General features: G+C 45.6%; 1 protein-coding gene across 1 annotated transcript in view; it reads left to right on the plus strand.

The window, feature by feature from the left end:
- Nucleotides 1-14,452, plus strand: part of LOC120025062 (neural-cadherin-like) — a 168,536-nt gene that overhangs the window by 144,339 nt on the left and 9,745 nt on the right. The window contains exons 22-23 of the mRNA XM_038969498.1: nt 7,628-7,905; nt 13,283-13,497. Of these exons, the coding sequence (XP_038825426.1) occupies nt 7,628-7,905; nt 13,283-13,497 (493 nt within the window). The remainder of the gene's footprint in view (nt 1-7,627; nt 7,906-13,282; nt 13,498-14,452) is intronic.

The raw sequence follows: 14,452 nt of genomic DNA on the forward strand, positions 1-14,452 counted from the left end.
AAAGATGACCTTGACTTGGAAGAGTTCCAGTGTTGTGTTGGAAAGTCATAGCTAACATAGTATCCCTCTGTTTGAGTGGGGTGTTTCAGTAGGCTAAACTAGCTAGCTGCATTTGCTAGCTAAGTAAGTGAAAAAAAAATGAGGAAATCTCTCTAACATAGCATTCCTTTCTTTAGGCAGGGTGTTTCAGTAGACTAAACTAGCTAGCTGCAATTATGAAATCTCTCTCTCTTTCTCTCTTGCTTCTCCTTCATTTTGGAAAAAATCAGTTTGTTCAAAACTGTTCAACTATTGTCTTTCTCTCTCTTTGGGTCAACTACTCGCCACATTTTATACACTGCAGTGCTAGCTAGATGTAGCTTATGATTCCAATTCTAGATTAATTATCTGATCCTTTGATTGGATGGACAACGTATCATTTTATGCTGCAAAAGCTCTGATAGTCTGGAGGTCGTCCTCTGGAAGTTGTCATAATTACTGTGTAAGTCTATGGAAGGGGGTGAGAACCATGAGCCTCCTAGGTTTTGTATTGAAGTCAATGTACCCAGAGGAGGACGAAAGCTAGCTGTCCACCGGCTACACCATGGCGCTAACCTACAGAGTGCTGTTGAGGCTACTGTAGACCTTCTTTGCGTAATAGTGTTTTTTAATCAGTTATTGGTGGCGTGATTATATTTAGCGTGCTTCCTACCTTTGTTGGTTGCAGAGCAGGTGCTGCAGTGTATTGTTGTTTAGAGGATGGGTTTGTGACTGAAGGTTGTTTAAATCTAGACTCCATTTTTGTTCTGGTTCCCGGTTTGACCACAGACAGTGACCCTGTGAGACAGCATTTAATTTTTTCAAATCAAATCAAATCAAAGTGTATTTGTCACATGCGCCGAATACAACAGGTGTAGACCTTACAGTGAAATGCTTACTTACAGGCTCTAACCAATAGTGCAAAAAAGGTATTAGGTGAACAATAGGTAAGTAAAGAAATAAAACAACAGTAAAAAGACAGGCTATATACAGTAGCGAGGCTATAAAAGTAGCGAGGCTACATACAGACACCGGTTAGTCAGGCTGATTGAGGTAGTATGTATATGTAGATATGGTTCAAGTGACTATGCATCTATGATGAACAAAGAGTAGCAGTAGCGTAAAAGAGGGGTTGGCGGGTGGTGGGTGGCAGGACACAATGCAGATAGCCCGGTTAGCCAATGTCCGGGAGCACTAGTTGGTCGGCCCAATTGAGGTAGTATGTACATGAATGTATAGTTAAAGTGACTATGCATATATGATAAACAGAGAGTAGCAGCAGCGTAAAAGAGGGGTTGGGGGGTTGAGGGGAGCACACAATGCAAATAGTCCGGGTAGCCATTTGATTACCTGTTCAGGAGTCTTATGGCTAGGGGGTAAAAACTGTTGAGAAGCCTTTTTGTCCTAGACTTGGCACTCTGGTACCGCTTGCCATGTGGTAGTATAGAGAACAGTCTATGACTGGGTTGGCTGGGGTCTTTGATCATTTTTAGGGCCTTCCTTTGACACCGCCTGGTGTAGAGGTCCTGGATGGCATGCAGCTTAGCCCCAGTGATGTACTGGGCCGTACGCACTACCCTCTGTAGTGCCTTGCGGTCAGAGGCCGAGCAATTGCCGTACCAGGCAGTGATGCAACCAGACAGGATGCTCTCGATGTTGCAGCTGTAGAACCTTTTGAGGATCTCAGGACCCATGCCAAATCTTTTTAGTTTCCTGAGGGGAAATAGGCTTTGTCGTGCCCTCTTCACGACTGTCTTGGTGTGTTTGGACCATTCTAGTTTGTTGTTGATGTGGACACCAAGGAACTTGAAGCTCTCAACCTGCTCCACTACAGCCCTGTCAATGAGAATGGGGGCGTGCTCGGTCCTCCTTTTCCTGTAGTCCACAATCATCTCCTTAGTCTTGGTTACGTTGAAGGATAGGTTGTTATTCTGGCACCACCCGGCCAGGTCTCTGACCTCCTCTCTATAGACTGTCTCATCGTTGTCGGTGATCAGGCCTACCACTGTTGTGTCATCTGCGAACTTAATGATGGTGTTTGAGTCGTGCCTGGCCATGCAGTTGTGGGTGAACATGGGAGTACAAGAGGGGACTGAGCACACACCCCTAGGGAGCTCCAGTGTTGAGGAGCAGCGTGGCAGATGTGTTGTTACCTACCCTCACCACCTGAGGGTGGCCCGTCAGGAAGTCCAGGATCCAGTTGCAGAGGGAGGTGTTTAGTCCCATGATCCTTAGCTTAGTGATGAGCTTTGAGGGTACTATGGTGTTGAACGCTGAGCTGTAGTCAATGAATAGCATTCTCACATAAGTGTTCCTTTTGTCCAGGTGGGAAAGGGCAGTGTGGAGTGCAATAGAGATTGCATCATCTGTGGATCTGTTTGGGCGGTATGCAAATTGGAGTGGGTCTAGGGTTTCTGGGATAATAGTGTTGATGTGAGCCATTACCAACCTTTCAAAGCACTTCATAGCTACGGACGTGAGTGCTACGGGTCTGTCGTCATTTAGGCAGGTTGCCTTTGTGTTCTTGGGCACAGGGACTATGGTGGTCTGCTTGAAACATGTTGGTATTACAGACTCAATCAGGGACATGTTGAAAATGTCAGTGAAGACACCTGCCAGTTGGCCAGCACATGCCCGGAGCACACGTCCTGGTAATCCGTCTGGCCCCGCAGCCTTGTGTATGTTGACCTGTTTAAAGGCCTTACTCACGTCGGCTACGGAGAGCATGTTCACACAGTCGTCCGGAACAGCTGATGCTCTCATGCATGCCTCAGTGTTGCTTGTCTCGAAGCGAGCATAGAAGTGATTTAGCTCGTCTGGTAGGCTCGTGTCACTGGGCAGCTCGCGGCTGTGCTTCCCTTTGTAGTCTGTAATAGTTTGCAAGCCCTGCCACATAAGACGAGCGTCGGAGCCGGTGTAGTATGATTCAATCTTAGCCCTGTATTGAAGCTTTGCCTGTTTGATTGTTTGTCGCAGGGCATAGCAGGATTTCTTGTAAGCTTCCGGGTTAGAGTCCTGCCCCTTTAGCTCAGTGCGAATGTTGCCTGTAATCCATGGTTTCTGGTTGGGGAATGTAAGTACAGTCACTGTGGGGACGACGTCCTCGATGCACTTATTGATAAAGCCAGTGACTGATCTGGTGTACTCCTCAATGCCATCGGAAGAATCCCGGAACATGTTCCTGTCTGTGATAGCAAAACAGTCCTGTAGTTTAGCATCTGCTTCATCTGACCACTTTTTTATAGACCGAGTCACTGGTGCTTCCTGCTTAAATTTTTTCTTGTAAGCAGGAATCAGGAGGATAGAGTTGTGGTCGGAATAACCAAATGGTGGGACGAGGGAGAGCTTTGTACGCGTCTCTGTGTGTGGATTACAGGTGATCTAGAATTTTTTTTCCCTCTGGTTGCACATTTAACATGTTGATAGAAATTTGGTATGACTGATTTAAGCTGATTTCAGCTTACCATGATCAGCTTACCACTTTTGTTTCACATGTCAGACCAGCAACAACCAAACAGCTGTACTGAACATGCTGCTAAGTACTGCTAATGAGCATGATGATTTTAGGTCTAGTGTGTAATTATGGTTTGTTTGTATGACTGACTGTATCATTAAATGGCTGTTCAGCTTGTGTTCTCTAAGAACGGAGCCATTGAGCACCCTCCTGTCTGATTGGCTTACCTAGAGAGAGAGAGAGAGAGAGAGAGATTTATGTTTATTTATTTTCCCTTTTGTACTTTAACTATTTGCACATCATTACAACACTGTATCTACAGATGAAGTCGGAAGATTACATAAACTTAGGTTGGAGTCATTAAAACTCGTTTTTCAACCACCCCACCAATTTCTTATTAACAAACTATAGTTTTGGCAAGTCGGTTAGGACATCTACTTTGTGCATGCCACAAGTAATTTTTCCAACAATTGTTTACAGACAGATTATTTCACTTAGAGTTCACTGTATCACAATTCCAGTGGGTCAGAAGTTTACATACACTAAGTTGACTGTGCCTTTAAACAGCTTGGAAAATTCCAGAAAATTATGTCATGGCTTTAGAAGTTTCTGATAGGCTACTTGACATAATTTGAGTCAATTGGAGGTGTACCTGTGGATGTATTTCAAGGCCTACCTTCAAACTCAGTGCCTCTTTGCTTGACATCATGGGAAAATCAAAAGAAATCATCGAAAGACCTCAGAAAATAAATTGTAGACCTCCACAAGTCTGGTTCATCTTGGGAGCAATTTCCAAATGCCTGAAGGTACCACATTCATCTGTACAAACAATAGTACACAAGTACAAACACCATGGGACCACCCAGCCGTCATACCGCTCAGGAAGGAGACGCGTTCGGTCTCCTAGAGATGAACGTACTTTGGTGCGAAAAGTGCAAATCAATCCCAGAACAACAGCAAAGGACCTTGTGAAGATGCTGGAGGAAACAGGTACAAAAGTATCTATATCCACAGTAAAACAAGTCCTATATCGACATAACCTAAAAGGCCGCTCAGCAAGGACGAAGCCACTGCTCCAAAACCGCCATAAAAAAGCCAGACTACGGTTTGCAACTGCGCATGGGGACAAAGATCATACTTTTTGGAGAAATTTTCTCTGGTCTGATGAAACCATAATGACCATCGTTATGTTTGGAGGGAAAAGGGGGAGGCTTGCATGCCGAAGAACACCATCCCAACCATGAAGCAGCGGGGTGGCAGCATCATGAAGTGGGGGTGCTTTGCTGCAGGAGAGACTGGTGCACTTCACAAAATAGATGGCAGCATGCAAAATTAAAATTATGTGGATATATTGAAGCAACATCTCAAGACATCAGTCAGGAAGTTAAAGCTTGGTCGCAAATGGGTCTTCCAAATGGACAATGACCCCAAGCATACTTCCAAAGTTGTGGCAAAATGGCTTATGGACAACAAAGTCAAGGTATTGGAGTGGCCATCACAAAGCCCTGACCTCCACCCTATAGAAAATGTGTGGGTAGAACTGAAAAAGTGTGTGCGAGCAAGGAGGCCTACAAACCTGACTCAGTTACACCAGCTTTGTCAGAAATCATTCTCTCTACTATTATTCTGACATTTCACATTCTTAAAATAAAGTGGTGATCCTAACTGACCTAAGACAGGGAATTTTTACTAGGATTAAATGTCAGGAATTGTGAAAAACTGAGTTTAAATGTATTTGTGGTGGATGTAAACTTCTGACTTCAACTGTAGACATAATATGACATTTGGAACTTTTGTAAGTGTAATGTTTACTGTTATTGTTTTTGCTGTTTATTTCACTTTTGTTTATTTGGTGTTTCACTTGCTTTGGCAATTGAAACATATGATTCCCATGCCAATAAAGCCGTTAAATTGAATTGAGAGAAAGAGAGACACTGTGCCTCAGATCCACATAGGGGAAAGATGAGACCTTGAGGAATAAAAGCACAGCATTCCCCAATAGCATGTTACTGTAGCTTTGACTGTGCATCGTGTCTTTCTGTTATTCCTCTCCTCTCTTTTCCAACTGTAATTCAGACAAACTGTAAATCAGACAAACTCAAATCCAATATGGTCAGCAAAGCGTTTGTCAGTTTAAAACAAACGAATTAGCCTCAGGTCCAACCTGTATAATTTCTCTTCCTCCTCCCTCCCGCCTTCTGGGCAACGATGTCCCAGTTTTCAGCATATTCTTTGTAGGCCTACAAGTCCCTAGGGTGCCTTTACTGTTTTCTCCACAGACTCTGCCCCAGGGAGGCATGGGTATTGTAGTCGAAGCCTCATGGGTGCCTCAAACTGTGGTTTGATAAAACTGACAGTACGGTCATGCGCAAAGCGTAAAGAGCGATCACGTTGCCATCCCTTCCCAGAGGTCATTTGGTCTTATATGAAATGTCTCTTCTGCCTGTATAGGGATTCTGGGTGTGCAGTATTTGTCATTGGGCACACACCCATACACACACACCATATTTCTCTGGTGAGCTTGTTGTGTGTCTTTCTACGCAAGTGGATTGGGAGATGTTCCATATCAGAAGTGTTTAACCTCTCAGATAAGTAATGTAAAGCATCTTTTCAGGCAGTCATTACACGGTAATGTGACATTGGGGATGTACATGCACGGTAAAGGGGCGCCAGACACATACGTTACATTTAGAGAGTCCTAGAGCTTGAGTGGACGGGTGGGAAGGGGAAGATAGCAGTGGAGATGAGACAGAGAGTCAGGGATGTCTTTTGATACACATCCTGAAGTTTCCCTTGGGCTCTCACGCTACCCATTTTCCTTTAAGTGCTCTCATTGTGTGGGATCGGTGGAGATAAACACATACACATTCTGACATTCTCTTTAATGTTCACACACAAGCACTTACTGGTGTATTCTGAGGGGAACTCAACAAACTTTCCGCTCTTCCTTTCCATGCACATCCACTCAAATACAGATGGTACAACACTCTCAGTCACTGATCAAATTGTACCAGCCTAGACACTTTATTCTGCATAGAAACAACAGTTCAATTGGACACTTGAAGGTGGTAGAACTGCTGCTTTTCCATTTGACATTTTAAAATCTCCTAACCTAAGGCAGTGGAGCTCTGTTCCACTGGGGTTCTTCCCAATTAAAATCTGACACAAATAATACAGTATACATTCTGTGCATGCATGACATATGCCTGTAAACCATGTCTTTGTCAGCCCTGGTAGTGTCTGTGGTCACAGTGAAGAGGAGGGGTATGTAACTGTGGTTGTGTGGGAGGAGGAGGTGTCTCCCCTTAGAGCGGGAGTCGGGAGGGGGTTAGATGGGAAGTGGTGGTGAGTGTGGCCCATCTAAGTGAAATGTGCCGTGGTACTGCAGCGCTGAAACAGATTATCTCTGGATGGCTCTCCTCACTCCCAGACAGACAGACAGACAGACAGACAGACAGACAGACAGACAGACAGACAGACAGACAGACAGACAGACAGACAGACAGACAGACAGACAGACAGACAGACAGACAGACAGACAGACAGACAGACAGACAGACAGACAGACAGACAGACAGACAGACAGACAGACAGACAGACAGACAGACAGACAGACAGACAGAGAGAGAGACAGAGAGAGAGAGAGAGAGAGAGTAAACACAGGCCATGGTGTACTGTATGTTATATTTACAGTATCAGCACACTTGGAAAATCAGACGCTTGGAGGGCCATTTGGAGAGGGTTGTATTGTGTGGGTTTGCATGTGTATATCCATCCGTGTGTGTGACCATGTGCATTTATGTAAGTGTGTGTGTGTGAGAGAGAGAGAGAAGGAGTGTTGTTTGGCTGTAGGGGTATTTGCATGTATGAGTGTGTCACACAACCCAGGTGCTTATGTCGAGGATGAAAAAAAGACGGCTAAAACAACAGGCATTATGTGCTTTCTGAAGGCTTTAGGATAAACCCTGGTGGTAATCAAGACTGTTCTGCTTTGACTCTTCCATGGCTGTCCCTTGATTACCTTTTAGCCTTCTACTTTGTTGTTCCTGTCTCCTTTCGCCTCCTATTTCCGTCTTAATCCTACTAATTTAATTCTCCCTTGATACTCTCTCTTTCCCTTCATTCCTCTCCTTCTCTCTCTCTCTCTGTCCACAGCTGCAGTCGTTCCTGCAAGTGAACGTCAGCCAGGTACACGTGGATGAGTGTGCCAACACAGACTGTGGCGGCAGCGGCGGCTGCTCCAACGTGCTGAGCGTCAGTGACACGCCCACTGTGGTGGATTCTGGGAGCATGTCACTGGTGTCGGTGACGGTGGAGTCCACGGCAGTATGCAGCTGCTCCGGGAGAGAACACGTCCACAAGATCTGTTCCTCCTATCCCAGAAACCCCTGCTTCAACGGGGGCATCTGTGTCGACACTCAGAGCGGGTACAGGTGAGAAAGAAGTCATACCACCTGCAGTGAAATGTTCACACAGGGGAAGGGGTTTAATTGTGTTTACAGTTGTGTACGGGTGAGCTGAGGTATCAAAAAGCAGCAAATAGCCTTTGGCAGCCTGACCTTTTAGCAGTCACCAGGGTGGGGGAAGGGGAGGCTCAGATCTGTTGTTTCCCTGTTGAGATAGTGATGGTTGCCTGGAGTCTGCAACAGATAGATGAGAATGAATTCCTGGTAGGAGAATGCTTTATAAATGAGAGTGAGGGCTATGTGTGGAAGAGGAATCAATAAGTCAACTAATACTTAAATCTTGCTAGAGGGATGAAACTCTTTGAAAGTATTTGGCCAAAAACAGGCAAGTGGCGCCGTGCGCCTCCCTGCTCGCTCACACAAATGCTGTGCTGGTGCTGAAAGATAGATCAAGTGAAGTTTTCAAAAGGATCCAAGCCCCTCTTTGTGAGTCTCATCACTTAACCTACCTGCAAGACTTCTCACAAATATGAAGTACACAGCTTTTAGCCTTTTTCTCCAATTATCCAGAGCCAATAATGCTATTGATTTTCTTCACTGAGTAACAATACCTAAACAGAGAGAAGGGGACTAACAATCCATTTTACAAGGGGGGCGAGGGGGGTAATGGTGAGGAGGAAAGAGGGCAGCAAAGTCATTTGGTACGGGGGTTGGAAGGTGAGGTGGGGGTGAGGGGTCGGGTTAGACAACCAGAAAACATAGCCGAGGCTGTTTAAATAACCTCGTTAGCCACGCCTGATTATTCTGCTTCATCTCTAATTGACCAGAGTTAAACCATGTCCACAGGTCTCACCTCTCTCTCCCGCTCTCTCTCTCTCTGGCTCTCTCTCTCTCTCGCCGGCCAGGCCTTTGATGTCTTTCCGACCTGGGCTCAGCTCGCTGCTGTAATCCCAGCGGTGGTTGTTTAGGAGAGAAGCTTTAGCTTCAGTATTGAGCTCTGTGTTCTACAGTACAGCAGCCATGTTGCAGTGCCATATGTCTGGTGCCTCGGTTTCCTCTCTGCTCCTCTCACCTCCTCTACCCAAATCCTCTACCTCTCTCCCCCGGTGCCTCTCTGTTTTTGGTTCCCTCTTGGTCCTCCTGAATGAATTTCATAGTTGTGCTCTGAATGTCTGAGCGAGCTCAACGTCAAGCTAAATACTTCTGGGATCGTGTTGAGGAGGAAGGCTAAACGCCGCCGGTGATGTGGGGGGAATTTTCTAATGATCTTTGTGATTAAAAATGCAAAGGAAATGAACACATCAAAAATACCAACCTGGCCGCTACACGAAAGGAGGTATTTAAAAGGGAATGATGCATGTTTTATCATACGTCTGTGTACGTTTTTGTTAGGGTGTTGGCAATGTGGAAGTGCACTTAAAACAGTGCACAAACAATTTAACGAGAGCTCGAGATCATTTAAAAAATATATATATTTCATCTCTGAGAATTCATGCAACATTTTGTGGACACCACTGTGGAGACCACTTGGGTACAATAAAAACTGGAGACTGTGTCCAACTGTTGTTTTTAAATTAATCTACTCACTTTCACATACGCCGGGTTGCATCCGGTTTATACGGACCAACATCACATGCGCGCTCTGACCCAGTGCGCACTAGGAGCAGCACGAGCAGCGACGATGTCATCCAAAATCATGGCAGACATTGGATGAATTAAAAAAAATATTTATCTTTGGCTGTGAGTGATGAAAGAAAATGTGGCCTCAGCGACAATTCCTTGAGTAATTCAATAGATGGTTTTGTGCACAAAGACCTAAAGTGGCTTATTAGGAATTTCCAAATCTGACTTCTCTATGTGGCCGTGTATAGACATGGTCTTTCTGGGCCAGGAGTCAGTTAAACTGCAGTACCAAAGCAAAACTGTAGGAGCAGTCAAAACCGTGCTTCTAGACCAGAAACCTGACCCCTTTTCGTGGAGACACATAAACTACTACAAGGCTGTGTGTCTGGACTGAACTCTGTGAACAGAATCACCATATTTACTTAAGGCACTGCTCTGGGGAGGTGTTGGCCATTCCTCCTGTGGATTTCACTTGTGCAGACTTCTGATCCCACGGACGTCAACACAGCCACAGATGATACTTCAGTTGGAGCACGCTGACACACCTATAACGTTAGTCTCCTGACTGAGAGAGAGAGAGAGGACGAAGGAGGATGACGGAGACACACACACACACACACACACACACACACACACACACACACACACACACACACACACACACACACACACACACACACACACACACACACACACACACACACACACCCCATGCAAACACACACATCGAAGGTCCCTCGTTTGAAATCCACCGGCATTATTAGTTCATATTCAGAGGTATTCTGCTCCTGATTTGTCTAGAAAGGAGGTGTAAAAAATTGCCAGACATCTTGCCCAAAATTTGAACATATGCTCAAATGCTCTTCCTGGAATTGTCCATCCAGCTTCCCTTTGAAACACGATAGGAGGAGAAATTTAATTTGGTTCTCTGCTGTTTAATTAAAATAAGAAAGTAAACCCAGGATTTGTGTCTAGTTGGACGTACTAAGCGTGTAATGTGCCTCGCCATTGGTCCGTACCAGAATGATTTATGCAGCCAACCCAGAGTTAATCCCAGCTCTCTCTCTGTTGCAGACACATATTGGCTTTTAACAGTTGAACTAACATTGCCAGTTTGGCCCAAACACAGGATAAAGATGTTGATGTGTCAGAACAGAAGAGCCTCCTTGTTCATGACAAGTTGTCCTTGTAGAACTCACATCCTTCGGCTTACGTTATAACTGAAAAGCCAAGAACAAAGCTGTAAAGTATTTTGAGTCTGTGAATGTAGCGAATAATTAACAATGTTAATAGAAATTCCTCACATTATACGTATTCAATTATGACATTTCTACGATTATTGTTTCCACTAGAGAATGTCTTTATAACTGAATAGGGCAGAGGTCAGTGTCATCCTCTGCAGGCGTGTGTGAAACCGTTCAAAGACAAACGCAAGCCTGGTAATAGTTATGAGACAGAGGCAGTGGACGGTTGGCAGTGGACGGAGCAGAGCACAGAGCCCTGGCCTGGTTTATCACTAGGCATTGAGCACACGGATGTAGAACTGCGCAGATGCATAGAGATCCCCAGCGACGCAGCGCAGAGACTTAAGATTTAAGAAACAACATGTAGATAATCGTGGCGCCGGGATTAATAGCGGGATTTGAAAATGGAGGGCAGGGGAGATTACTTGGTCCCTTTCGAACGCTAGCAAATAACATTCCCATGTGCAAGCAAAGAACAGGAAATGAGCAAAGGAAAAAAAAAACTAAAGTACAGTAAGAGGATTGGGCTGAAATCATGTTCCTGATATCTCTGATGGGATAAATGAGAGCTTATTCCCTGAGACTGGGTGAATTGTTTCCAAACGGAGAGATAAGGTAGGTCAAGTTTCCAGTGTATTGTCTTCAATCCCCCTATCTTTACATCTCCTTCTCTCTACAGCCTTATCTCTCCCTCTTTCTTTTCTATAAGTGATCCCTCCGTTGTACTTTACTGTCTGTCACTCTGGGAGATATGTTGATGTCTTTGATGGTCAGATGGTCTGATGGTGTAATACAAGCCTTGTTTGCTGCTCGGGGCCTAGTCACACTAAGCCGTGACCGTGCGTGTACACTTCCTCCCTTTCCATGTGATAGTGGTCAGGTAGACGCATGGCTCCAGGCTGTAACCACATCCAGATATCACTGGACTCAACTCCCTGCCTCTCCACAGTGAGATGGCATTATAGTGTCACTATAGGATCCTGTTTGGTAAACCTGAGCCTATAGGACCTTCATCAGAACCAGTGCTCCTAAAGCTCCTAGACCAAACGTCCTTTCATTCCTCTGCGTCATGGTCGGGATACCATGTTGTTGGAAACAGAACAGTCCGACGTGCATGCTGATCTGCAACGTTCACCACCTGCTGTTGTCCTCTCCCCTATAGTATAATAACGCATGCTATTTAGCAGATGCTTTTATCCAAAGCGACTTACAGTCATGCGTGCATACAGTCCTCTCTCCTCTCTCCCTTTTTGCTATGGTGTGCCTTCTAAACGTGGGGTGTATAGCTTTGATTACTGTGCCTGGTTATTAGAAGAAGCATGTTATTGTGTTAGCGCACGACCCGCCTGCCTGTTTCACTCCTCCCGCATTAGCATGTCTGCCATGTGCCAGGGGGGACTATCATTTCCGACAGTCTCTCCTTTTCAATCTGGGTTCAGAGCAGAGACTGGGAAATGGGAAAGACTAAATGCAAGAGTGTCGGATGTGGCAGCCAGGCAGCCAGGAGCTCTTCTCTCTCTCTTCGCAGCACACAAATGAGAGAGGAACGAAACGAAGGGAGCATGGCAGTCTGGAAGACTATTATTAGGCTGCTGTGAGTAGGGTGATGTAGAGGGAACCGGCTGAGAAAATAGCTGGGCTTCTGACTGAACTAACTAGAGAAAGCCACACTTGATTGATGCCACAGGATTGCCCGTGTGTGTGTGTGTGCCAGCTATATTAGCTGTCTCTACAACAGGTGGATACAGTGGGGTAGTGTGGGTGTGTGTCTGTCTGTCTGTCTGTCTGTCTGTCTGTCTGTCTGTCTGTCTGTCTGTCTGTCTGTCTGTCTGTCTGTCTGTCTGTCTGTCTGTCTGTCTGTCTGTCTGTCTGTCTGTCTGTCTGTCTGTCTGTCTGTCTGTCTGTCTGTCAGTGAGTGAGTGACAAAGGAAGACTGAATGAAGGAAAAGGGATGACAGAATAACCAGAGGGAGGAGTACAGCTGTGCTCGGTTGCTATGTTGTTAATAGTGATGGATTCTCCCTATGGTACGGCTGATAATGAGAACATCTGCATGAGATGTGGAGTGTCTCGCAGAAGGAAATCACTAGAGGCGAAACAGTAGTGGGAGAGCAAGACAGACAGAGAGAGAGAAAGCTGAAATATAGTGTTCTCCAGATTGTGAGCAGTCCTTGGGGGCTAATATAGACTGCTAGATGCTTAGTTGGGATGTACACTCACAATCTTTAGTTGTTATGCAATTGAGAACAATTAGAAGCAAATTGTGTGTGTGTGTGTGTGTGTGTGTGTGTGTGTGTGTGTGTGTGTGTGTGTGTGTGTGTGTGTGTGTGTGTGTGTGTGTGTGTGTGTGTGTGTGTGTGTGTGTGTGTGTGTGTGTGTGTGTGTGTGTGTGTGACTGACTGTTGTGTGGTTAAGCAGAAGCAGGCCATCCCATCCAGGCCTCAGCAGGGACATCCTGATAGAGCAGTCTTGCGTGATAGATGAGGGAATAACTCAATTGCTTTGTGATGTTCCTCTTCCTTGTTATTTTGCCCTAGATGCCAGTGCCCTGCGCAGTTCGAGGGGCCAGAGTGCCAGCAGACCAAACACAGTTTCCATGGCAACGGCTATGCCTGGTTTCCTCCCATAAGGCCTTGCTTCGAGAGCCGTCTCTCCCTGGAGTTCATCACGGAGGTTGCAGATGGTCTGCTGCTCTACAGCGGGCCCCTGGCCCAGCTACAGCCCTGGGACCTTGAGGACTTCATGGCCATAGGTACATATCTACTTATCTACTCACAGAGGAGGGGGACAGGAATACAGGATAGAGGAGAGACAGGGTAGAAGGGAGGGGCATGCGCCAGTGTGTGAGTGCTGGTAATTGTGTTTGCCGTACACTGTGATGGCGCGATAGAGATAGGAAGGTTGCATGAGGCAGAAATGCTCAAATTGTCCTCTACACAAATCAAATCAAATTTATTTATATAGCCCTTCTTACATCAGCTGATACATCAAAGTGCTGTACAGAAACCCAGCCTAAAACCCCAAACAGCAAGCAATGCAGGTGTAGAAGCACGGTGGCTAGGAAAAACTCCCTAGAAAGGCCAAAACCTAGGAAGAAACCTAGAGAGGAACCAGGCTATGAGCGGTGGCCAGTCCTCTTCTGGCTGTGCCAGGTGGAGATTATAACAGAACATGGCCGAGATGTTCAAATGTTCATAGATGACCAGCAGGGTCAAATAATAATAATCACAGTAGTTGTCGAGGGTGCAACAAGTCAGCACCTCAGGAGTAAATGTCAGTTGGCTTTTCATAGCCAATACACAACTCTGTCTGAATTTGCTGGTTTAATATAAACAAGACTACTAAGGTTCTTTTTACATGGAGACTCTGCCAAATTAGTTTGGGGGTGGAGTAGTTTCTTTGAAGGGGGGTCAGCGTCAGCCTACACACAGCTCCTGAGGCCTTTAATGAGTGTACACTTGGTGGTAAAGACTGATCTGTGTGTGTGTGTGTGTGTGTGTGTGTGTGTGTGTGTGTGTGTGTGTGTGTGTGTGTGTGTGTGTGTGTGTGTGTGTGTGTGTGTGTGTGTGTGTGTGTGTGTGTGTGTGTGTGTGTGTGTGTGTGTGTGTGTGTGTGTGTGTGGTTGCAGTGTGACAGCATCAGGTCTTTAGGGGTTAATGAGGGGCTCGTTATGAAAGTAAAGGCTTATTTGTCATTCATTCCAGAAT

This window comes from Salvelinus namaycush, chromosome 30 (assembly GCF_016432855.1).
Source record: "Salvelinus namaycush isolate Seneca chromosome 30, SaNama_1.0, whole genome shotgun sequence".
Classification (NCBI taxonomy): Eukaryota; Metazoa; Chordata; class Actinopteri; order Salmoniformes; family Salmonidae; genus Salvelinus; species Salvelinus namaycush.